The sequence below is a fragment of the Ochotona princeps genome, chromosome 4, assembly GCF_030435755.1.
Source record: "Ochotona princeps isolate mOchPri1 chromosome 4, mOchPri1.hap1, whole genome shotgun sequence".
Lineage (NCBI taxonomy): Eukaryota > Metazoa > Chordata > Mammalia > Lagomorpha > Ochotonidae > Ochotona > Ochotona princeps.
The window spans coordinates 51,390,665-51,416,459 of NC_080835.1; the positions used below are offsets into that span (position 1 = coordinate 51,390,665).

General features: G+C 41.2%; 1 protein-coding gene and 2 pseudogenes across 5 annotated transcripts in view; 2 read left to right on the plus strand and 1 right to left on the minus strand.

Moving 5' to 3' along the window:
- STIM1 (stromal interaction molecule 1) overlaps window positions 1–25,795 on the minus strand; it is a 231,922-nt gene that overhangs the window by 41,090 nt on the left and 165,037 nt on the right. For all 5 annotated transcript variants that reach the window (XM_036496198.2, XM_004589939.3, XM_004589940.3 and 2 more), the window contains one exon: window positions 23,237–23,351. In XM_036496198.2, the coding sequence (XP_036352091.1) occupies window positions 23,237–23,351 (115 nt within the window). The remainder of the gene's footprint in view (window positions 1–23,236; window positions 23,352–25,795) is intronic.
- LOC105942089 (small ribosomal subunit protein eS24-like) lies at window positions 7,340–7,799 on the plus strand (annotated as a pseudogene).
- On the plus strand, window positions 9,140–9,611 carry LOC131480207 (core-binding factor subunit beta-like; annotated as a pseudogene).

Consider the following 25,795-nt stretch of genomic DNA (forward strand, 5'->3'; position numbering starts at 1 on the left):
GACCCTGCACCTACATGGGAGACCTGAAAGAAGTTCCTGGCTTCTGGCCACAGATCAGCTCAATTCCGGCCATTGCAGTCATTTGGGGAGTGAACCAGCAGATAGAAGATCTTTCTCTCTACAAATCTGTCTTTCCAGTGAAAATAAATAAATCTTAAAAAAAAAACCCTTTTTTTTTGTTTTTGCATGTATTTGTACACAAATTTTATATAGCAACTTAAATTTCAACTTTATTGTGCATACTTAAATAACTTATAAAAATAATTTGTCAGCACTACAGATCTAAGATAAATTATTTCCCTTAAAAGGAATTCTTACATTCCTCAAGTTTTAATCACTGCTATGAGTAACAAGAAGCCAGAAAAGTTTTGAAGCACAAGTAGAGGCGTATGAGGTTCATCATTCTTTTCTCTTAAGATCCATACTTTTGCCAAAAACTGCCTTTCGTGAGAATGCTTTCTAATTAGGTACTAGTTGCATCTTATTCATTGGTGTCCATCTCCTGTTTCTAAAATAAGAGTTACATAAATAAGTGGCATCAACCAGAATTTACCCAAAAAATGACGGCTCTAAACGAAGAGTGAGCCTCCAAACAGCAAAATCTCCTTTGAAAAATACGTAGTTCATGTGAACAGATAACTTCCAAAATGTTTGTCAGAAACCAGGCTTCTCTGGTAGGCATACTTCACATCTTAGGTTGCTTCTGCCATTCTCAAATAAGATAAAGTTGGAAAACTGGGGTCATTCCTCTCATTTTCCTTCTCCCCAAAATAGAGACTAGCACATAATGTACACAGCACATGACAATACATCTTGAATGAAGCAAAGTTGAAGCAAAAGAAATGCTCCAGTCTCCAACAATCAGATGCTAGAGCCTAGGAGGAAAGCTGTGAGGCTGAGTGGTTTTAGAGGTAGACAATATTGTTGGTAGAGGCAGGGAGATGAGAATGGAAAGGTATCGGGGCAGCGGCAGGGATTGAGGCAAGTCTAACATGCTCAGAGACAAGAGACATCTTGGAAAACAAGATGTTAGAGGCTTAGGAGAGAGCCTATTTAATTACTAGTTAGTTAAATCTCTAATTCCCACACTAGAACATATTGGAAGGAAAAGAGAAATTAAGACAAACATTCAAATTCTAGGCTTGGAGAAAAAAGGATGACGGAACTCAGGTTAAAGAAGTGATGAGGAAAGTAAAATGTACTAACCATCATTCCTGAAAATGAATATATATTACAACATGTTACAAATGTGGTCATTTACTCTGGTGCGGAGTGTCATGTAATGAGGGCCTAGGAGAATGACACACACATGAGGCAGACAGACAAGTGCTAGCCTGTAAGGTACAGAGAACAACACACTCTTCCACTGTTGCCAAAGTTGCTCAGCCTCATCCAGCACAATAGAGCCTTTCTGCTTGGTGTGTAGAGTGGAAAGAAGGCCATTTTTTCACTGCTAGAAAGGCCTCAGGCCCGCGGTACTTCAAGAGCCTTTTGTCTACTAGGAGGATGCCTTGAAACAAGCCTAGGCATAGATTCTTGGCATGCAGGAACTCTCCTGTCGACACTCAACACCACAGTGGAGACAGGCAGGAGTCACTCACATCAGGGTTTCTCACCTCTGCACCAATAAGACCTGCATGAGATCATTCCTGGGGACTGTCCTGCACCCACAGGATGTCTAACAATATCCCTAGAAACTATATGTCCATCTATGCTTGTTGTCACTCGCAATATCAAACATGTCTTGGGAGGAGGGCGCAAAGTTGTTTCCTGAGAAGAGCCAGGGCTCTAAATGCTGCTTTAAGTGAAGCAGGGAGTCTCTAAGGGAGCCACTTCACTTGAGTGGGAATCCCTACATGACTAAGATGAGGAGGGGAAAGATACTGTCCTGAAGCATGTCAGGCCAAACCTTAAGGCAGCTTGATTGTCTCTTTTTAGTTCTTTGTATCACTGTTGCCTAGGCTGATGCACCATCCAGGTAGGCTTTGTCGCCATAGTGTTTTCTACCAGAATCAGTGCAGTCTGAATGGTCGTGATGATCTATACCCTGTGCAGTCTCTGTATCCCAGCACATCTGAGTCCCAACATGAAGACTTCATTCAACAGTCCAGTTGAGACATGAAGGCCATTTGTCCCTAAGGTTCAAGTACCTAAAAGACCAAAATCCTACTGTTTTCTCATTCCAAAGGAGAAGTGGGGAAGATTCCTAAGGCTGTCACCAAGAGGCTACAGCATTGGGCAAACAGAGCTTTATACAGAAACAGTCTACAAATGACTCACAGATTAGATCCCAATTCCAGGAGCATCTACAAGCGAAAGACATGGTCCTAAATCCTGAGTCTCTCATCCCTCCTGAGCCTGCCTATGAAACCACAGTCAGATCAAAACCTACATGTCTAGGCAAAATGACCCACAATGCTACACAGAATCAGAGCAGACCAATGCCTAGAGTTTGTTTTTACAACCAGCAGTTCCATGTAAGAGATACACAACGAACCGTGCAGCCTTCAATCTTTGTAATGATAAAATCTACCTGTAAAACAATAACTGAGCATATACCTGATTATAAATTAAATTAGATTCATACACTAACATTATACTATAAAACATACATAAAAATTAAGGGATGAGATAAAATTATAGTACAAATATGACCTCTATTACTGTCTTCTTTTTTTAAACATGTATTTTTATTGGAAAATCAGATAGATAGAGGAGAGACAGAGAGGAAGATCTTCCATCCATTGATTCACTCCCCAAGTGGCTGCAACAACTGGAGCTATGCCGATCCAAAGCCAGGAGTCAGGAGTCACGAGGGTGCAGGGACTAAAGGCTTTGGGCCATCCTCGACTGCTTTCCCAGGCCACAAGCAGGGAGCTGGATAGGAAGCAGGGCTGCTGGACATGAACATGGGATCCTGGCGCATGAAAGGCAAGGACTTCAGCTGCTAGGCTACCACACCGGGTCCTATTACTGTCTTCTAATGAACAAACAATCTGTGGGTTGTATCTTCTGTCAATATTTACATTTCGTTTGCTTACTAACACCATCACTCACCCCACAGCCTTTTTATGAAGGTAAAGGCTATGTAAAAGACACTTGTCACCTACACTTCATGTTTGGCTAAAAATAAGGAAAAGAAACACTCTGGCCTCCACATTATGTTTCAGAGATTTTATGCTTTTTAATAAAAACTCGATTTGCTATGAGCTAACTATGGAAAAAGTTACTATAGCTTGATAAATTCCTGTATGTTTAGAATACTAGATTTAAAACAGAGAAAGTATTTATAAAAGCATTGAGTTTGGGGCCAGGTTATAGTACAGCAGGCTAAGCTTGTAGCTACAACATCACATCCATATCAGAGTACTATTTCACATTCCAGCTACTCTGCTTGCAATCCAGCTCCCTGTTAACGCATCCAGGAAAGCAACAGAAGATTCCTACCCCAAGTATTTCAGTCTCTGTTACCCATGTGGAAAATCCAGATGGAGTTCCTGACCCAGCCCTCGGTAGATAGAAGATATATTCTCTCTGTTCTCTGTTTCTCTCTCCTCTCCCTCCCCCATCTTTCTTTCTCTGTGTTTCAAATAAATTAACCTTTTTCTTTAAAAAAAAAAAAGCCTTAAGTTTGAAGGTGGAAGACTTTGATTTTCATCCTATCATAAACGAGCTTGAGAAAATCACTTCACTGCTATAAACTCAAATTTCCCCTTCTTTAAAGCACTCACCCTGTCATTCAGCACATATTTTGTCCTATTCTGTGTCAGGCACTAGAAAACAAACATTGATCAAGAACAAGATCTTCTGGAACACATTATGGCACAGAAGGCGAAGTTGAAGCCTAAGATAACAGCATCCCATAGGGACACTAATTCAAGACACAGCTGTTCCACTTTTTTTTTTTTTAACATTTACTTATTTCTATTGGAAAGTCAGATTTACACTGAGAAGGAGAGACAGAGGAAAAGATCTTCCATCCACTGGTTCACTCTCCAAGTGGTCACAAAGCCAGAGCTAAGCCAAACCAAAGGTAGGAGCCAGGAGTTTTTTCTGGATCTCCCACACGCAGTACAGGGTCTCAAGGTTTTGGGCCATCCTCAATTGCGCTCCCAGGCCACACGCAGGGAGCTGCAAGGGAAGTGGAGCAGCCAGGATATGAGTCAGCGCTCACATGGGATCCTGGTGCATGGAAGGAGGGCACTTTACCCACTAGGCTACCAAATCAGACCCAGCTGCTCCACCTTTTTTATTTTTTTAAACCTATATTTATTTTTTATTGGAAAGTCAGATATACAGAGAGGAGAGACAAAAAGGAAGACCTCTGTCCACTGATTTACTCCCCAAGTGACCACAACAGCTGGAGCTACTCCAGGAGCTTCTTCTGGGTCTCCACACAAGTGCAGGGTCCCAAGGCTTTGGGCTGTCCTCGACTGCTTTACCAGGCCACAAACAGGGAGCTGCATGGGAAGCGGGGCAGCCAGAACATGAACTGCTGCCCATATGGGATCCCGGCACATTCAAGGCGAGGACTTTAGCCGCTAGACTACCACACCAGGCCCCAAGCTGCTCCACTTCTAATCTAGCTTTCTGCTAATGCACCTGGAAAAAAATGACAGAAGATATCCAAGTACTTGGGTGCTTGATACCCAAATGTCAAATGAAGTTCCAGATTACTGGCTTTAGCCTGGCCCAGCCCCTGCTGTTATGATTATCTGGGGAGTAAATCAGCAAATGAAATATGTGATTGTTGTGTTGTGTTGTGTTGTGTTGTGTTGTAGGGTGGTTTGTGTGTGTGTGTGTGTGTGTGTGTGTGTGTGCATCCCTCTCTACAATTTTTCCTTTCAAATAAATAGATCTTTAAGAAAAATGAGATTCCTATCTCTGTGTAGTTTCTAATCTAGCAATATGCATGAAAATATGCATGAAAATATTTAGGATTTAACACAATTGGTGATCATTGTGTCTTCACACATACATTCATTACTAAAGCAGCAGATATTAAGAACTGGTCAGAATCTGGGTAGACAGCAGATGCAGCTTTATCAGAAATAGAGATGTGAGCAAAGACAGAGAGCTATAAATTTGGAGCATTATCGGTGAACAATGGTCTCAGGTTGTCTAGAGTCCAAGGGTCACAAGCAGAAGCAAGCAAAATGAGGTACTGCTACAGCCAAATGATGAAGGTCCTTGAAAGCAAGGGGCCTAAAACATCAAAATATGGGCCCGGTGCCGTGGCCTAGCGGCTAAAGTCCTCGCCTTGAATGCGCTGCGATCCCATATGGGCGCCGGTTCTAATCCCAGCAGCTCCACTTCCCATCCAGCTCCCTGCTTGTGGCCTGGGAAAGCAGTCAAAGACGGCCCAAAGCCTTGGGACCCTGCACCCGCGTAGGTGACCTGGAGGAGGTTCCTGGTTCCCGGCTTCGGATCGGCATAGCACCGGCCATTGCGGCTCACTTGGGGAGTAAATCATCGGACAGAAGATCTTCCTCTCTGTCTCTTCTCTCTGTATATCTGACTTTGTAATAAAAAAAAATAAATCTTTGGAAAAAAAATCAAAATATATTATTCACTGAGGGGGAAACACATTTATTGAATACCTACAACTAATGAATCACGCTCTAGGAGCCTGCAATATAGCAGCGCATGTAACAGTATATAGCACAGAATCACAGAGCCCATGTTTCTTTCCATGAGAAACAGGACAAAATATTGTAGATACATAATTATATGTCATGCAATGATATGTACAATGAATAAAAAGTAAGCAATTCAAGGGTAAAAGGTCAGATGAGGGTAAGCCTCTCTAGTGAGGCGACATTTGAGCACAAAGTGAAATGCAGCTGTCCCACATGGATAGTGGAGAAAGGGCATTCCAGACAGAAGGAACAGTAAGCACTGCTCCCCCGCACTTGAGGCATAGTGATATCTGCAAGGACGTGCCAGGGCAGATACTGGCCTTTGTCAGTCCTTTCTTTTGCCAGAGGACAAATAAGAAAAAAGAAATGGGCTCCTGAGTCAGTATCTCTTTCCCACAACTGACCTGTGATGCCTCCAGATGAAGCCCTCAACTACCTCATTGGTTTTAAACCCAACCAAGATAACTATGTCTGGCAGGAGGGTTTCTAGTGCCTACTTTGCCTCTCCTTTACACATCTCTTAGTTGTTTACTCTGTAGCCTTTGGTTTGTCAATCATATATGGCCAGAAGTTTAAGAAAATGGGCTTTGGAACCAGGTGCCTGGTTTGAATTTGAAATTTCCCAATTAGCAGATGTGAAGTTATAGGGAAGCTACTTAACCTTTATGTGTCTCATTTTTGTCACCCATAAAATAGTGGAGAAAAACATCAGTGTTCTCATAAGAGTATAAGGAAGATGGGGAAAGCTCCTAACACATGGTAAGTGGTAAAGAAATATTAGCTATTACTTCTGTCACCATTAACGCATTCTGTCATAAATAAGCTTTTATTGTCTTCTACATAATCTGTATCCTTAGGAAATAAGTGAGTATATGGAAGATAAATGTTAGATCAGATAGTGAGGTCTGATATAAGAACACAGAAAAGTAACTCATGGTGGGCCAGAAAAGGTTTCATAAAGTGTAACTTCTTATTTGTGTAGTCTGAATAACAATGGACAGTGTAGAGTGTTTAGTATATAGCCTGAACTGTGGTTTTATCTCTGAGTAGTCTCCTTCTGTCTTTCAATAACAGCTTGTCATCCAGGTGTAGAGCAAGACAGAGCTCTTAATTTGTCAATATAAGGTAAATATCAAATTCTAAACCATCACTACAAAAATGTGGCCATCGGGGGGGAATAAGGGAAATCCCAGGGCCTAAGGAACTGTATCATAAAATGATAATAATAAAAAGTAAAATTTAAAAATAAATAAATAAATGAAGTGGGGCAGCCAGCATACGAGTTGGCACCAGTATAAGATTGCAGCTCTCCCTGGCAAAGTTTTAACCTACTACAGCACTGTACCAGCCCTGATACATGAACTTTTATAAGACTAAAGGTGGATTTTAGATTTCCTAGGATTTTTTAAATAACCAATCATGTCATCTGCAGAAGGGGCGAAGTTTGATTTCTCTTTTCTAGTGTAGGTATCTTTTATTTTCTTTATTCATCATATTGCATGGAATGAAATGTTCTAGAACTATGCTGAATAAGATCTGACATCCTTACCTTGTTCCCAATCAGGGAGAGAATATTCAGTCTTTCATTATTAAATACAATGTTTCATTATTAAATACATTGTGGCTGTTGGGCCTAGGCCTGATGTGATAAACCCACCAGGCAACTGGCCAGAAACCAGGTCTCCCAGGGCCCCCAGGACATGCTGTTAAAGATCATGTACACTCTTTTCCTCCTTGGCTGCCTGAGAGCTGACTGCCATCATGACACAGTGATGATGCCGACTAGGATATTCATAACTAATCAACTACTTCAGAGGAAACAAATGTTCTCCCTGGGAAGGCAACAGCACTTAAGACAGAAATTCAGAGGAAACTAGCCAAAATACACAAGACCACTCCCACTGCTGTCTTGGTGTTGAATTCAAATGGTGGTAGCAAAATGAGCTCATTATAGTGGTAGCAAGACAATGGGCTTTGGCATGATTTATGATTCCTTGAATTATACTAAGGAAAAGGAACCTAAACACAGACTTGCAATCCTTGGCCTAATGAGAAAAAAATGCTTTAAGAAAACAGCAAAAAGAGCACAAGAACAGAATGAAAAAGGTCAGGGGGACTGCTAAGACTAACGTTGGTGCTGGTAAAAAGCCAAAGGAGTAAAGTTTTTTTTTTAATTAAAGATTTATGAATGTAGTTGAAAGAGTTAGAGACAGAGGACAGACAGAGAAAGAGACAGAGGGATCTTCAATCTATTGTTTCACTGCCCAGTGGCTGTGACGGTTGGCACTGGGTTGGTGCCAAACCAGAAGCTTCCTCTATGTCTCCCACATGGGTGGCAGGGCCCAGCGTTTGAACCATCTTCATTGCTTTCCCAGGCACACTAGCAGAGGGCTGGATCAGAACAGAAGCAGCTAGGACTAGAACTGACACCCACACAGAGTGTCAGCACTGTAGGCAAAACTTAAGCAGTACTCCATTGCACATGGAGCTAGATGGGAAATACAGCAGATGGGACACAAATCGGCACCCATATGGGATCCCAGCGCTTGCAAGGATTAGCTAATAGAGCCATTCCGCTGGGCCTAGGAATAAACATTTTACAGTAATTTTTATCTGTGGAGATTGTGAGAATTTTTCATGGGGATTAATAAATTGCAAAAACTTTTTTAAAAAGTCTTGCACACACCAGGATCCCATATGGGTGCCGATTCTAATCCTGGCAGCCCTGCTTCCCATCCAACTCTTTGCTTGTGGCCTGGGAAAGCAATCAAGGGCAACCCAAAGCCTTGGGACCCTGCGCTCATGTGAGAGACCTGGAAGAAGCTCCTGGCTTCTGGCTTCGGATCGGTGCAGCTCTGATCATTGTGCCCACTTAGGGAGTGAATCATTGGATGGAAGAGCTTTCTCCCTATCTCTCCTCTCTGTGTATTTGACTGTCCAATAAAATAAATAAATCTTAGAGCAAAACTACAGTGAACCTTTGATTTCAATATGGCTAACATTTCATGGATAAATATAAAAACATCACTGACATTTTAATTTTTCAACAATCACTAAGTTTTCAATATCTTATTTTACTGAATCTCAAATGAAATGGTAGTGATATAAGGTGACAGTTAATTCTAGAAGTGTGTACATGATTAATGAAAAAGCCAATATTTATCTTTTCAAAATAACATACATTTACAACAGAAAATTTTAAAGAAATTTATACACATTTTTAGCAATATATATCTCCGAGGGCCAAGTATGTGCTGGGCAGAACCAGGCTGGACTGCAACACCCATTGGTTCCAGTGGAAGTCGGGGTTGAAAACAGAACCAACCCAGTGATCGCAACCACCAGCTAATCAGGGCAATGGACTGTGCCAGGCCCTGTACTTGCTAGTACATACAAGAATCTGGTCTGAGAAAACCTCAGACAAAGTTTCTTTGGAGATCACCCCAATCAAAATGCTGGACTCAGAACCCTAACCAAGAAAAGACAGAAGACAGGGCGGCGGCGGCGTGGGTTGGGAGGCGGCGGCGGCACTCAGACTCCCCGGAGCGGGAGCCCACGCGGGCGGGCGCCTGAAACAAAGAGAAGTGGGAGTCCGGGCGCCGCGGGTGGGCGGTCGGTCAGTCGGTCAGCGCCGAGCCGGCCAGCGGCTGTCCGCGCAAACCCCCGAGCCCGGCCGGCCGGCACGGCCCCTCAGGGCAAGAAGATGCCGCGCGTCGTGCCCGACCAGAGAAGCAAGTTCGAGAACGAGGAGTTCTTCAGGAAGCTGAGCCGCGAATGTGAGATTAAGTACACGGGCTTCAGGGACCGGCCCCACGAGGAGCGCCAGGCGCGCTTCCAGAACGCCTGCCGCGACGGCCGCTCCGAGATCGAACGAATCTGTCTCTCCAGTTTTTTCCGGCCAGCTGGCAGGGGGAACAGCGACAGACACCTAGCCGGGAGTACGTCGACTTAGAAAGGGAAGCAGGCAAGTGAAGAAGCGGGAGGAAAAGAGAGAGAGATCTTCATCCACTGGTTAACTCCCAAATGGCCACAACAGTGAAACCTGGGACAGGCTGAATGCAGGAGCCGGGGATTCTGTCATGGTGCATGGGTGCAGGGATCCAGCCAGGTACTTGAGTCGTCTTCTGCTTTTCAAGGTGTGGAAGCAGGATTGGAAGCAGAGCAGTTGGGGCTCCAGCTGGCACTGATGTGGGGATGTTGGGATGCCTGCCTCTCAAGCAGTGGTTGAATCCACACAGACCCCAACACAAAAATCTTTACTAATTTTCATGAGCATAAAATAATAAAGCAAAATTTAACAGCAAAAAAAAAAAAAAAAAAGAAAAGAAAAGACAGAAGACAGAATAGGTCAATCAACCATCTCAGCCATATGTTGGCAGCAAAATACAGGGCAAACAGAGACTCTATGATGGACTATGTCAATCAGTGGATTCTTCAAAGACCTCATCGTGCTTGGACTGGCAAGATTGGCAGCGATTCATAACTGGTGAACTATCAAAACCACTTGAGCAAGAACCTCGGAATATGCCCTACATCTGGGACCGGGGGGGGGGGGGGAATTTGGTGGGCCTTCTCCCTTAATACCCCCCTTTAAACATGAAGGAAACAATATGGAAATAATAGACTTACCCACTTTCTTATAGCCCTTGAACCTTTTTTACCTTAATTAACTATGTAAAAAATTGTCAAAAAATAATAAAAAAGATAAAAAAAATTTCTCTAGGTTCCATTTCAAAATACGTCTATCTAGCAATTTGCTATTTTATAATGTTTGTTTCATTTTTATTTAATTTTTTAAAATGTAGTTATACATCTGAAAAGAAGAGCTAAAGAGGGAGAAGGAGACAGAGGAAGAGAGATGAACTTCTATCAGCTGGTTCACTCCCCAAATGGCTCCAATGACCCAAACTGGATCAGTCCAAAGCTAGGAGTCAGGCGCTTCTTCGGGTTCTCCCATGTGGGTGCAACAGCCATCCTCCACTGCTTTACCAGAACATTATGTGGGAGCAGAATCAGAAGCAGAGTATCCAGGACAAGTATCATTATCCCATTTGGGATGCCTGTGCCACAGGCAGATTAGTGTACTACACCACCTAGCCAACCCTGTTCCTGTCTTACTTCCTCCTCCCCTTCCTTCTTTCCTTCCTTAATATTTGAAAAGCAGAGTTACAGAGAGGAGAAACAAAGAGATATCTCCCATCTGCTGGTTCACTCCCAAAATAGACGCAATGGCCAGAGATGATATAATTCGTAGTCAGGACTCAGGAGCCAGGAACTTTTTCCAGTCTCCTATGTGGGTGTAGGGGCCCAAGTACTTGAGCCATCATCCATTGCTTTCCCAGGCCAGAAGCATGGAGCTGGATGGGAAGTGAAATAGCCAGGAATTGAACTGGTGCCCATAAGAGATGCCGGAGTTTGCAGGTGGAAGCTTTGCTTATTATGCCATGGCACCAGCTCCCATTGTTTTAAAAAGGCGTTGGAGGAACACTGAAAAATGTAAGCAGAAACCTGGGAAGATTTTATTTTACAAGGCTCTCTCTATAACCAATTTAAGCAAATACTACAGTAGAACTTGTTTAGGCCAACTACATGATTCAAGTAAAAGATATTTAAGTAGAGAACTTCTGCTTTAAGTCAAGAAAAGGTATATACTGGGCCCAGTGGCGTGGCCTAGTGGCTAAAGTCCTTTCCTTGAATGCGCTGGGATCCCATATGGGCGCCGGTTCTTATCCCGGCAGTTCCACTTCCCATCCAGCTCCCTGCTTCTGGCCTGGGAAAGCAGTCAAGGACGGCCCAAAGTCTTGGGACCCTGCACCCGTGTGGGAGACCCGGAAGAGGTTCCAGGTTCCCGGCTTCGGATCAGCACAGCACCAGCCGTTGCGGCTCACTTGGGGAGTGAATCATCGGACGGAAGATATTCTTCTCTGTCTCTCCTCTCTGTATATCTGACTTTGTAATAAAAAAAATAAATAAATCTTAAAAAAAAAAGAAAAGGTATATACTGTATACTCTCCTGAAACAATCTTCTCTTCTAATTTCTAAAAACCAAACCAAAACAAACAAACAAACAACAACAAAAAACAACGGTTTTCAAGATGCTGGACATCAGCCTCCAAAGTAGAGTGGTCCTTGAGCAATGGAAACAAATGAGGCAAGTCAACAAATACCCCAGTGTATGGCCTTGAGAAAATCCTGGGCACAGTAAAAACAGAGGAAATGAGTGTTTGAGAAGAAAATGGAAAGAAATGTTTGTACAGTTTATATATTTGTAGCATATTTTATCTCCTAAATGCAATAATTCAAATAACATTATAGTTAATAAGCCAACAACAACCCATAAAAAATAATGAATACAAAGGAATTAACAAGCTGATGCAAGGACCTAAAATATCACAAACAATTTGAAAAAGAAGAACAAAATTGCAGGACAAGAACCATATGATTATCAAAATAGCATGGTACTGGTGCAAACACCAACAGTTCAGTGGATCAAAATAGTCTCAGAATAAGCCTATGCCTAAAGGACAACTGATTTCTGACAAAAGGTGAGAGATAATGTAGTGGATAAAGGATATTATTTTGAGCAAATTGTTCTAGAATAATTTGTGACACATACAAAGTACAAGAGCGCTAGCATCCGGGCTGCACACCATATATAAAAACAAATAGCAAATTGAAGACCAAAACGTACATCTTAAAACTACAGAATTTCTAGAAAGATGGAAGAAAAATGTTTTGACTTATTTATATGTTTATTTGAAAGAGTTACATAGAGAGAAAGAAACAGATTGATCTTTCACCTTCTAGTTGATTCCCCAAATGGTCAAAACAGCTGGTGCTGGGTCAGGCCAAAGCCTGCAGCCATGAACTTTGTCTGATCTCACAGATGGGTGCCAAGAGCCCAGGCACTTAGGCCACCCTCTGGAGCATTACTAGAGTTAGATCAGAAGTGGAGCAGCCGGGACTTGAACCAGTGCTTATATGGGACCCTGATGCTACAGATGATGGCTTAAGGCACTGAGCCACAATGCTGGCCGGCCCCCAGAAGAAACTCTTTAATCTTAGATAAGGCAAAGATACCTTAGCCCCAACATCAAAATCATGGTCCTTAATAAGAATGATGATGATAAATAACTATACTTCAAATTAAAACTTTCTGGGGTGATACTTTGGTGTGGCAGATTGGACTGTGACACAGCTGGTTCAAGTCCTGGCTTTTCTGCTTTCAGTATAGCTCTCTGCTAATGTGACTGGAAAAGCAGTGGAATAAGGCCCAATATTTGGGTTCCTGCCACCCACGTGGGACAGTTGGAGGAATTCCTGACTCCTGGTTTTGGTCTGGCCTGACTTTGGCTACTGTGGTCATTTGGTAAATAAACCAACAGATGGAAGATTTGTTTCTCTTTCTCTCCTTCTATTTGTCACTCTTTCAAATAAAATGAAACAAATATATTTTTTGGAATTTAAAGCTTTCTGCTCTTCGAAAGACACTTTAAAAAAAATAATGAGAGGGTCAGGCCAGCTTGGCACAGGAGGTTAAACTGCTGTGTACAATGCCAGCATCCCCTGGTGTGCAAGTTTGAGTCCCAGCTGCTTCACTTCTGATCCAGCTCCTTGCTAATGCCTCGGGGAAAGCAGCAGAGGATAGGCCCTTGTGTCCATGAACCCGTGTAGGAGACATAAATGGAGATCTTGGTACCTGATTTTGGCCTGGTCCACCCAGCCCAGCTGTTGTAGCCATTTGGGAAGAGAACCAGCAGATGGACGATTTCTCCCTCCATTTCTCCATCTTTTTTTCTAGTATTTATTTATTTATTTGAAATGCAGAGTTATAGGAAAAAAAAAAAGGAATATAAGAGACAGGTCTTTCACTGATTCTCCAAACAGATTTAATGGCTGTAGCTAGGCCATGTAGGTGCAGCGGACCAAGAACTTAAGCCATCCTCTGTTGCTTTCCCAGACCATAAGTAGAGAGCTGGATCAGAGGTGGAGCAACTGAACTCAAATTAGCACCTGTATGGGATGCTGGTGCTGCTGGCAAAGGCTTAGCTTGCTGTGCCACAGTACCAGCCCCTCTCTCCTATCTTTACCTGTAACAACACTGCCTTTGAAAAACATAAATAAACACTTTTTAAAAAATTATTTTATTTTTATTGAAAAGTTAAATATGCAGAGAGGAGGAGAGACAGAAAGTTTTCCATCCACTGGTTCACTCTCTAAGTAGCCACAACAGCCGGAGCTAAGCTGATCTGAAGTCAGGAGCCAGAAGCTTCTTCCAGGTCTCCCATTGGGAGGAGCAGGGTCCCAAGGATTTGGACCACCTTTGACTACTTTCCTAGGCCACAAGCAGGGAGCTGGATGGGAAGTGGAGCAGCTGGGACATGAATCAGTGCCCAAATGGTATCACGGAGCATGTAAGGTAAGGATTTAGCCACTAGGCTATTGCCCAAGGCCCATAACTAAATGCTTTTTTACAAAGCAAAAACAAGAAAAAGAAGACAGTCTCAGACTAGGAAAAAATCTTTACAAAGCAACTATAGACATCCTTTGATTTCTAATAATTACTGGCTCCATAACTTTTACTCCTTCCCCATACCAAAAATCTATGGATGCTCTAGTCCCTTGTATAAAATGGTGTAGGAATATTTATATACTTGTGTAACTATACACATCTTTCTCTATACTTTAAATCATTTCAAGATGGTATAAAATAGCTAACACAATGATAGGTAAATCATTGTTATACTGTATTGTACAGCTTAAACCCAAGCACTGTAGTCCTAATAACGCAATATATGAACATAATGTAAGGAATATAACGCTCAAACAGAAAGCTGGAGAGATTGAGAGATTCTCTCAAATGGAATTGTGGGAAGACACAGCAGGAAAAGCCTATACATCATATGTGTGTGTTTAGCTCAGTGTGTGAGAAACTAAAACTTTGTTCTTTGGGACTTTCTGAAATTTTTCAAATATTTTCCTTCCACGATTGATGATGGAATTTGAGTGTGAAATTCACAGATATGGAAGGCTAACTACATTTGATAAATAACTTATAAATAATACACAACTTTCAAAACTAAGAAGAAAAAAATTTAAGATATTCCACTAAAGATGCACAGGAATGACAAAGATGTCCAACACTAACAGTCATCAGGCAAATTCAAGCTACCTGTAATGAAATACCTCCAAACTCTATCATATTAGCTAAAATTCTAAAACAAGTTCTAATGAACATAAGGGAAGTAAAAGTCTTACACACTACTGATGGGAATATAAAATAATACAACTACTCTGAGAACACTTTAGCAACTTCTTGTTTAAGGATTTACTTTATGGGGCCAGAATGGTAGTATCAAAGATTAATCCTCCACCTGTGGTATGGCACCCATTCGGGTACCAGTTCATGTCCTGGCTGCTCCACTTCACATTTAGCTTCCAGATAATGGTCTGGGAAAGCAGCCAATAATGGCCCAAGTGCTTGGGCTCCTGCACCCATGTGGGAAACCTGGAAGAAGCCCCCCAGCTCCCAGCTTCAACCAGCCCAGCTGTGGTGGTAGTAGCCATTTGAGGAATGAACCAGCAAATGGAAGACCTCTCAATCTCTCCCTCCCTCAGTAATTGTTTCAAGTAAAACAAAGTTTTAAAAAATACTCTATTTATTTGAAAAGCAGAGTTACAAAGAGGGAAAGAGAAAGAGGTGTTCCATCTGCTGGTTCACTTCTCAAATGTCTACAAAAGTCATGATCGGGTCAGGCAGAAGCCAAGAGCAGGAGCTTCAGGGTCTTCCATACAAGTGAAGGGACCCAAGTACTTGGGCCGTTCTCTGCTGCTTTCCCAGGCACATTACCAGGGAGTTCAAGCAGAAGTGGAGCAGCTGGGACTCAAATTAGCCCCTATATGGGATGCCAGTGTTGCAGGAGGCAGCTTCACTGATGTGCCACACTGCCAGCCCCAGCTCCTATAATTATCAACAGTTGAACACATAAATTATAGTATAGTTCCATAAGAGACACACATTCAGCAGTAACGAGAAGCAAACATATATGCAAAATATGACTGAATTTAAAAGTAATTATGTCTTGCACTCGCTTCGGCAGCACATATACTAAAAATAATTATGTCTCATGAAAGAGGCCAGATTTTTCTAAAATTAGCACATATTATACCACTCAAATAAAATTACAGAAAATGCAAAATAATCTGTGGTAGAATGCAGATCTGTAGTTGTGTGAGAGAAGGAACTGGGAGGCAGCAATCACCAAGGACTGTAAGAAAACCTACGGGTGACAAATGTATTCACAATAATGTAATAGTGGTTTCATAACTTATATATGAAAAAACTTTGAAAACAGTAAACCTTAAATATTTATACTTTTTCTCAATTATAGCTCCATAAACTTCTTCAGGAAAGAATCAGAAAGTTGAGCTAAGAAGATGTACCTAGGACATACTAAAGAAATATAATAATTAAGATTCTCAGAAAGGTGAGAAAGGAGTAGGTGTGTTTGTAAAACAGGTTAAGCAGCCCTGGGGACTCCAGCATCTCATGAGTATCTGAGACTTACTTCCACCTCTACTTCCAATCCAGCTTCCTGCTAATACGCCTGGGAGGCAGCAGATGATGGCTAAAACGCTTGGGTTCCTGCCATCCACACAGGACGCCCACATGGAGTTTCTGAGTCCCAGCTTTGGCCTACTTCAGCCATGGTTATTGTGGACATTTGGAGGATGAGTCAAAAGACGGAAGAAATCTAAATCTCTCTGTCCAGGACCAGTACTATATCACAGTGGCTTAAGCCAGAATCCTGTAAGAGCACAGGTTACAGTCCTGGCTCCTCCACTTCTGATTCAGTTTCCTGGTGATGTGCCAGGGAAAGCAGCAGAGAATGGCCCAAGTGTTTGAGTCCCTGCCTCCCTAGTAAGAGGCCCAAATAGGGTTCCAGGCTCTTGGTTCAGCCTGGCCCAGCAGTGACCATCATGGCCATTTAAAGAGTGAACCAGCAAATAGAAGATTCTCTCTCTCTCATTCATTCTCTTTCCATCCCCATCCTCTCTGTAATGCTTTGTTTCAAATAAACAGAATTTTTAAAAATGTTTCTTCTCCTTTCAACACTCTGCTTTTCAAAAAAAATTATAGAACTTCTTAAAAATACATGAGAAATAAATACTCAGTTTCCTTGTCTATTAAATGTCTGTACAAGTAAGATTTTTAATCTTCAAGTGGCCATTTAAATTAAATAAAAAATTACTTTGGGGCCAGTGACATGGCTTGATGGGCTAATTCTCCATCTGCAAGCGCAGGCATTCCATATGGGCGCCAGTTGGTGTCCCAGCTGTTCCACTTCCCATCCAGCTCCCTGCTTGTGACCTGGGAAAGCAGTAGGGTAGAAGGTTCTTCTGTCTGTCTGCTCTCTCTCTCTCTCTCTCTCTCTCTCTCTTTCTCAATCTGTTCTTCCAGTTAAAATAAATAAATCTTAAAATTACTCTGATAAGTGTCAAATGATTGCATAGATTATAATTTTTATTGTTAGAGAAGTATGTGAAAGAACATAAATGGAGGGGAAGAGGAGAACAATTGTATCTTTCTCCAAAAACTGTAACAATGAAGGTTTTTAACTAAAACCACTTGAAGGTTCATTTAGACCATTAACTTCTAAAGGGCTAAAAGAATAAGCTTATCTCTCATTAGTCTGTGCAAAAGTAAAAATAGAGCACTAACTCTTTCATGTTGATTTAACTTTAGAAATGATTTAGACAAAAGTCTGATGCTATCTGACCTCCTTGTGTGGATCATGGAAACGCCAGTTCTGCTGGGCTTGCTTGCTAAAAGTCTCCTGATCCTCCAGCATTGCTTGCCTGCCTCCTGCAGAAAAATTCTGTCCTCCAAGAAGTAGCACAGACAGAAATGGGGATCTGGGACCTCCATTACATAACTCATAGGCACATGTGAACCTAACCAGGTTATTTTGTTTTTACTTGGAATCACATTAATTAGCTAGAACCAAAGATTGATAGTTGAGATGTCTTTGACACATAAAAATAGAGAATAAACTATTACTTAGGAAACACACTTCTGCAGACAGCACCACTTAAAATCTATGCGTAGAAAAAGAAATGAAAAACAATCAAGACATTTTGTTTAGAAGAAATGAAAGCTATTTTTTAGGAGAGAATCACCTTAGATCAATGCCATCCACCACCCCTCAGTACCAAACATGCAGTTACTGACTCCACTGGCTCAAATATGCAACAATTCTATTTTTCAAATATTCTACAAAGTCACTTCTTTTTTTCAAATTATATTTATTTTTAATTATATTTTTGACAATCTTTACACAGTTAACCAGGCTAAGTCACTTCTTTAGGGAACTGCCACTCTATTACACAGAGTTCGAAGTCTAAGACTGAAAACTGTAGCACTTTACTAACCCTCAGCCTCAACGCCATATGCACTCCCACTAATCACCACTCTATGTAAATTTGAAATCAAGACCATGCCAATTTATTCTCTTCTTGCACTTCCCTCCCCTAGCCATATATTACTCTTCATCACAGACACAAATGGATAAAAAACTAAATGGAGACAATTCATCTGACAGCCCAGGAGAAGGAAGCGAGCCCAAGACTACTGATAGGCTTCTTGGAGTTACCCTTGTTCTCCTCCTTTCTCTACCCTGCTTGTTTAGGTCTCCCCAGTTTAGTCACTTAACATTGTGTAACAAAGATCTGTCTGGCTTTTTGTCTTCATTTCCTAGGAGGTAAATTCTAAACTCTTCAAATGTTCCCAATGATAAGACTATCTTTCTTATTCAGGGTGGTCTCCTGGAATCTCTCTCAAGCTCATAATAATGAGATAACTCAGGATGAGATCCAGTAACTAGAAAAACTAACCATATTTTAAAAAATAATAATTGGCCTTTGAACCTGATGATACCAGCACAAGCTTTGGAAAAACATATGGTGGGCCCGGTGGCATGGCCTAGCGGCTAAAGTCCTCACCTTGAATGTGCCGGGATCCCATATGGGTGCCAGTTCTAATCCTGGCAGCCCCACTTCCCATCCAGCTCCCTGCATGTGGCCTGGGAAAGCAGTTGAGGACGGCCCAATGCTTTGGGACACTGCACCCGCGTGGGAGACCCGGAAGAGGTTCCTGGTTCCTGGCATCGGATCGGCGCGCACTGGCCCGTTGCGGCTCACTTGGGGAGTGAATCATCGGACAGAAGATCTTCCTCTCTGTCTCTCCTCCTCTCTCTGTATATCTGACTTTGTAATAAAAATAAATCTTAAAAAAAAAAAAAAGAAAAACATATGGAACTGATGACTGAGTTCAGTCATTTGAACAATGATTCAATCAACTGTGTTTATGTGATGCAAACTGAATAAAAATCCTGAACACTCTTAAGTTTGGAGCTCTCTAGTGTCGGTGGCATGCTGCCTTCACATTCCACAGACATAATATACAGCAATGCCACATCTAGAACCCTCCCAGATCTCACTACATCAGTCTATAGCTTGTGATTTGCACCTTTTAAATAAAGATCCAATCCCAAATATAGGGTTTTCTTGAGTTCTCCGAGAAGTTCTACCAAACTGTTTTTTTGTTTTGTTTTGTTTTGCTTTGTTTTGGGTTCTTTTTTTTTTTGTTTTATTTATCTTTATTCTAGTCCTACCAAATTGTTAAACCTGAGGGGTCATGGGAATCCTCAAATGTGTAGGCAACTGATCAAAGCAGGTGACCTTGGAATATATAGCCACGGCTAGTATATGAAGTAAGGACAATCTTGTTGAGAACTGTGCCCTTTAAAGTGTGACATCAGTGATGTTTATGACAAAAATGCATTCATTATCTCTCTTTTACTCATGTTACTCAAACTAAATAGAGATAATTACAATATTTACAGCTCATAATATTTTTCTGTTAAATGAGATAATCTAACTAAAAGATTTAGAAGAGTTCCTATCACATATTAAACAAGGATGCTAGTGTTTCAATTGTTTCTATTATTAAGGTCCAGAGCTGGCTTATGTAGAGATTAATAGGTTTTATTTGCCAGAATCTAAATGACAGAGAAAGAGGCTGGCATTATCTCATAAACAACTAAACTGTTGGCTGTGTTGCCAGCATCCCATATAGATGCCAGTTCTGTCTGCTACACTTCCAGCTCAGGACCTTGCTAATGCACTTGGGAAGCAGTGGAAAATGAGCCAAGTGCTTGGGTTCTTGCAACCTGGACAGAATGGGCTTCTCTGCCTATTTGGAAAGGCAATCACTAGATGGTAGCAAGCTTTGTCTCTCTCTTCCTCTCTCTCTCTCTTCCTCTGTCTCCACTTCTTCTGCCTCTCCCGCCCTCCTTCCCTCTTCCTCCCTGCTTCCCTCTTACTCTCTTTTCAAATAAATAACTCTTTAAAAATTAAATAAAATACCAGAGAGAAAAAAACTAGCTCTCCAACATTAGTCAGAAAATGTTAACACTAATCATCCAGATGATACTAAATTACCCAGCTAATGCAATGTTCCAAAGATAAATGACCACTGCTCGTATCTGCATCATCTAGCTAAACTCAAGCAAGCCAGTTTGCATTAGTGCCAAGAAATTACAAGTTTTTTGTAGCTCCAGAAATCACCTCACAAGAGACTAGGAACCTTACTCTGAATAATGAAGCAAGCTATTGGAAAGAATACAAAACAAGATTCACACTAAACATGAGGTATAACACATGGCAAACAAAAACTAAAAAGGTGTGTATATACATTTAACACTTCCCAGCTTTCACCTGTAAGCACTATTACTATGCACTGAAATGTTTTTTTTTTTCTCATAGCTAATGGGAACCTCTTCCTCCAAAAACTTCACTCAACTGACTTCCATTTCCCTGTAACTTAAAATACACTGGAAGTGTTCCAAATAATTGTTGAGTCCAGAAATAAAGTTCTTACCAGAAAATTGCCTGCAGTTGTTTTCTAGCATCATGATTTAGTCCCTCTATTTCTGTCTTGGTCACTTTCCCTTCCCAGCTACTTCTGTGTGAACTTTCAGAAAAGGCCAGGAATGAACTCCCTGCCATATTTCATTCTAAGTCCCTGCTTACGAAATCCACTCTCAAAAACCAGGCATCTTATCCTCATGTCATTAGAGAACAAGAAGACAATCAAAATTTAACAGCATTGATGGAAAGTTTTGACTGGCAGTGCTGGTCCAATTCCAAAGTGCATGTCACTGCCTCAGCTCTCATTAGTAGACAGCTTGACTTGTGTAAGAACTATTAAAAAAAAACCCCAGAAAGAACTCAGCTCTAAAGATTTCCAGGAAGCTCTCTCGCTCTCTCTCTCTCTCTCTCTCACACAGTTTTCTCATGTGTCCTCTAAACTGATAAAACAAAGTTAACAAGAAGCAGCTTGCTCATCCCAGTGCTAGGATTAGAATGCTAGTGGGTTAGGCATTTGACCTAGAGGTGAACACACTCACATTCACACTGGAGTGCCTGGGTTGGATTTTTGGTTGACTCCTTGCTAGTGCAAATCCAGGGAGGCAGCAGTGACTGAGTTCTTATCACTCATGTGGAAGACCTGGACTGGAATTCCAGCTCCAACCTTCAGATCCTGGTCAGGGAACTATGGTGGGCAAAGGCAAGTGAACCACCAGTTGGGATCTTTCTAATTTGCTCACTCTTGCTCACTCTACCATTTTCTCTCTCAAATAAATTTTTAAAATTTTTATATAAGGCATCCCTGCTTCAAATTTAGGAGTACTACTCACATTACACACAATTCCTCTGAAACCTAAAATTTTATAATCCTAGATAAGAATCTAAAAGCAATCTTTTCTACTATCAGACCAGTACTTTCAACTAAAACAGCATTGGCCTGTGGAGCAGAAGTCCCACATTTAAATCCTGGCACTACTTACTGCAGACATTGAAAAGTAACTTTGTAAGTCAAGACCTAAAGTTCTTCATCTGAAAGCCAGGGACCCTCGTGGTAATTTTATATTTAACTCGTATTAGTATTAGGAGCTACACTAATATATCTTAAAAAGAGACTGCTTTCAATTTTTTTTTTTTAAGATTTTATTATTATTGGAAAGCCGGATATACAGAGAGGAGGAGAGACAGAGAGGAAGATCTTCCATCCGATGTTTCACTCCCCAAGTGAGCCGCAACGGGCCGGTACGCGCCAATCCGATGCCGGGACCAGGAACCTCTTCTGGGTCTCCCACACGGGTGCAGTGTCCCAAAGCTTTGGGCCGTCCTCAACTGCCCTCCCAGGCCACAAGCAGGGAGCTGGATGGGAAGTGGAGCTGCCGGGATTAGAACCGGCACAAATATGGGATCCCGGGGCTTTCAAGGCAAGGACTTTAGCCGCTAGGCCACGCCGCCGGGCCCAACTGCTTTCAATTTTTAAAAACGATTTATTTGAAAGGCAGTTACACAGAGAAAAAAAAGGGACAGAGCGTGTGATTGGTCTTCTATCACTGGTTCACTACCCAAAATAATTGCAATTGCCATTACTGGGCCAAGTCAAAGCCAGGAGCCGGAAACTCCATCTGAATCTCCAATGTGGTGATAGCGGCCTAAGTACTTGGTCTATCTTCTGTTGCTTTCCCAGGTGCATTAACAGGAAGCTGGGCCTGGAGCAAGGCGCCATGATTCCCATCAATACTCCAAAATGGAATGCCAGGGTTGCAGGTGGCAGTTTAACTTATTACTGTACAATGCTGTACCGTTTCCAACCTTGTCGGTATTAAAAAAGTTATTAACTATAGAGATAAATGGAGAGGAGGCTAAACGTCTGTTTTTTCCTTCTATAACAAGTCTCATACAACTACACATTAGGTTCCAATCAGAATTATAAAGAAAATGCTCTAGGAAAAAAGTAGTAGTCATGGTTTAGCAGTTTTAAATATAAAAAATATCTATAGTTTACATTAAGTTCACAATAAGTAAGCAGAATGACATGCATGCTGAAGACACAATCTATCTGCAATATCAGATATACAGGTTAAGAAGTAAAACGTTGACAATTGTATTGTAATGACTAAATCACAATTGGGAATCTGTGTCCAACTGCAGGATCTGAAAAAGGCATTAACAAATGCATTTACAGGAAGGAAATAATGCTGAGAAGGAGAAAGAGACAATGTTTCCTTCGAAGAACTAGGGCAGTTTACATGAGAAAAGACAAGACTCAGGGAAAAACTTGTCTGTATTTCTAATCTTTGCATTGTTCAACATTCAGCAGAGCTGAGGTTAAGTAAGAAGCAGTAAAGGATGCCTCAAGAGCTCCTCCTCCCTACTACTGGAGATGAAGCAGCTGAAGCTGGGAGACTTAGATGGCAGAGGAGTAGGCTGAGAAGAGTTGGCACAGCACCTAATTCAAACACATTTGAACGAAGAATATCTCTGTCATTGGGAAACCTCCCATTCCCAGCTTCATAATGATAGGCTTATTTGGTGACTTTATACAGAATAATTTCAATAATTTTCTTTTTACTAAGCATTTCATATTCATATCCTTTTAAAGCCAATCTGCTACCCATCTTCTTTCTTCTCTGAACCTTCTAGCAACTAGGATTGACAAAAAGGTTGCCTCTTACCTTCTGAGGACTTCCATGCTTTCCACAGGTCTTCCACACTGATGAGCTTATCCCCACCATGGAAAGTGCTGTGTTTCACTGTTGGGTCGTGATAATTAAGGTCTTCCCTCAGGAACTGCAACAGAAAAGCAAACAAGTCACAAAAGGTAACTGGGAGTCAGTCCATCAAGAATCATTCAGGTCATGTGCCTCTAGTTAACACACATTCTAACTACTCAAACTCATTCATGGTTTGCCCCCATAAGCATATGTCTGACTTGCCAAGCAGACTACCTGTTGTTGCACATTTCACTAAATATATATATATATATATATATATATATATATACACACATATATATACACATACACACACAACCATATATATGAATTAGAAATTCTTTTCTCCTACTTTTTAAAATTATGGAAAGATAATTAAAATAGGTTAACTAGAATTTGGAAAACTTGAAGAGGTTAGAAAGAGGGGACAGGGCCCGGCACTGTGGCCTAGCAGCTAAAGTCCTCACCTTGAACACACCGGGATCCCATATGGGTACCGGTTCTAATCCCGGCAGTCCCACTTCCCATTCAGCTCCCTGCGTGTGGCTTGGGAAAGCAGTTGAGGACGGCCCAAGATTTTGGGACCCTGCACCCGCCTGGAAGACCCGGAAGAGGCTCCTGGTTCCCGGCTTCAGATCGGCACGGCACCAGCCGTTGCGTTCACTTGGGGAGTGAATCAGTGGACGGAAGAACTTCCTCTCTGTCTCTCCTCCTCCCTGTATATCTGTCTTTCTAATAAAAATAAATGAACCTTAAAAGAAAGAAAGAAACCTGCCCCAAGGAGAAGACTCTGCTAACCAGAAGTACAATGACCAAGAGCAAAAGAAGAGACAGAGGAACAATGAGTATTACTGAACATTCCCCTGCAAAGGAGCAAAACCCTTTGCCAATCTCAGAGTTCACTGAAGAAGACATCGAGAAAATGGGGGATACAAAATTCAAAACACTTGTTATAAAGCTTCTTATCAACAATGAGAAATACATAATACAAAAGTTCAAGGAATTTTAGGAGCATGTCACACTGAAAATGAATCAAATGAAAGTTGATATATCAGAAATGAAGAATGCAGTGGAGCAAATCAAAAGTACACTGGAGAGTCTCTAAAACAGAATAAAGGAAGCAGAAGAAAGAATTTCAGAATTGGAAGATATTTTCTGTCATCAGGGGGAAGCAAACAAAAATTTGGAAGCAGAGCTGGTCAAGCTAAAAAAAAAAGTATTCAATAATTGAAAAATACTATTAAAAGGTCAATTATAAGAGTTATGGGAGCCCCAGAAGGTGCAGAAAGAGAAGCAGGGATTAAAGGTGTATTACATGAAATAGTAAGGGAAAATTTCCCTAATCTAGAGAAAGAATTGGGAAACAACATCCAGGAGGAACACAGAACTTCCAACAGGCTTGAGCAAAAGCGATCTTTACCAAGACACAGGATAATCAAGCTCTCTTCAATCAAACTAAATGAAAAGATCAATAAATGTGCATGTGAAAAAAATCAATTGTCTTATAAAGGAATGACAATTAAACTCACAGGAGACCTCTCACAGGAAACTCTACAGGTCACAAGAGAATGCAGTGACATATTCCAGATTCTAAAAGAAAGAATTGTTGGCCCAGGATAAGATACCCAGCAAAGCTTTCTTTTGTCTTTGAAAAAGAAATAAAATTCTTCCACAGTAAAAAAAAAAGTTACAAGAATATACCTCTTCCAAACCTGACCTACAAAGGATACTTAAAGATGTTCTCTTGACAAAGAAAAGGAATAGCGACCACCAAAACCAAAGGCAAATGCGAAGAACATGTCAGTAAAATAACAACAGCAGACTAAACCAATGAACAACCTATTGCTAAAATGACAGGACCAAATTACCACCCATTCATATTAACCCTGAATGCTGAATGTAAATGGACTAAACTCATCAATCAAATGTCACAGATTTGTAGACTGGAATAAAAAACAAAATCCATCTATTTGTTGTTGCCTACAGGAGACGCATTTCACCAACAAAGAGCGGTGGAAACTATATCTCATGATTTTGATTTTTTTAAATTTAGTTTCATCTCTTCAAAACTCCTTCTCATTAAAATTTTCACTGGCTCATAGATCATACAGTGGCATCATTATCTTTAAGAAGGTTCTTGATTTTCTTTTCATTTCTTCAGCGACACATTAGTCATTCAGTAGCATGCTATTTAACTTCATGGCATTGTAAATTTCTATTTTTCTTCCTGTTGTTGGTTTTGTATTGTGGCTTTTCATTTAAGGTGAGGTATTGTAACTGTGTAACGGAGACTATCATATCCAGATGTGAGCATACAATGTAGTATGCATTTCTACTTCTAGATCAAAATGGACTCCCAATGAAACTGTTAACTATATCATGACAATAGGATGCTGGACTCTGCCATTTTCCATGACCACAATGATGGACATATCACAGTTTATGAAGAACCATATAATAGTAATAATACAGGGGAACTCAGTGGGGATGACTTGGGAATTTAGGGAGGGGATAATGGAA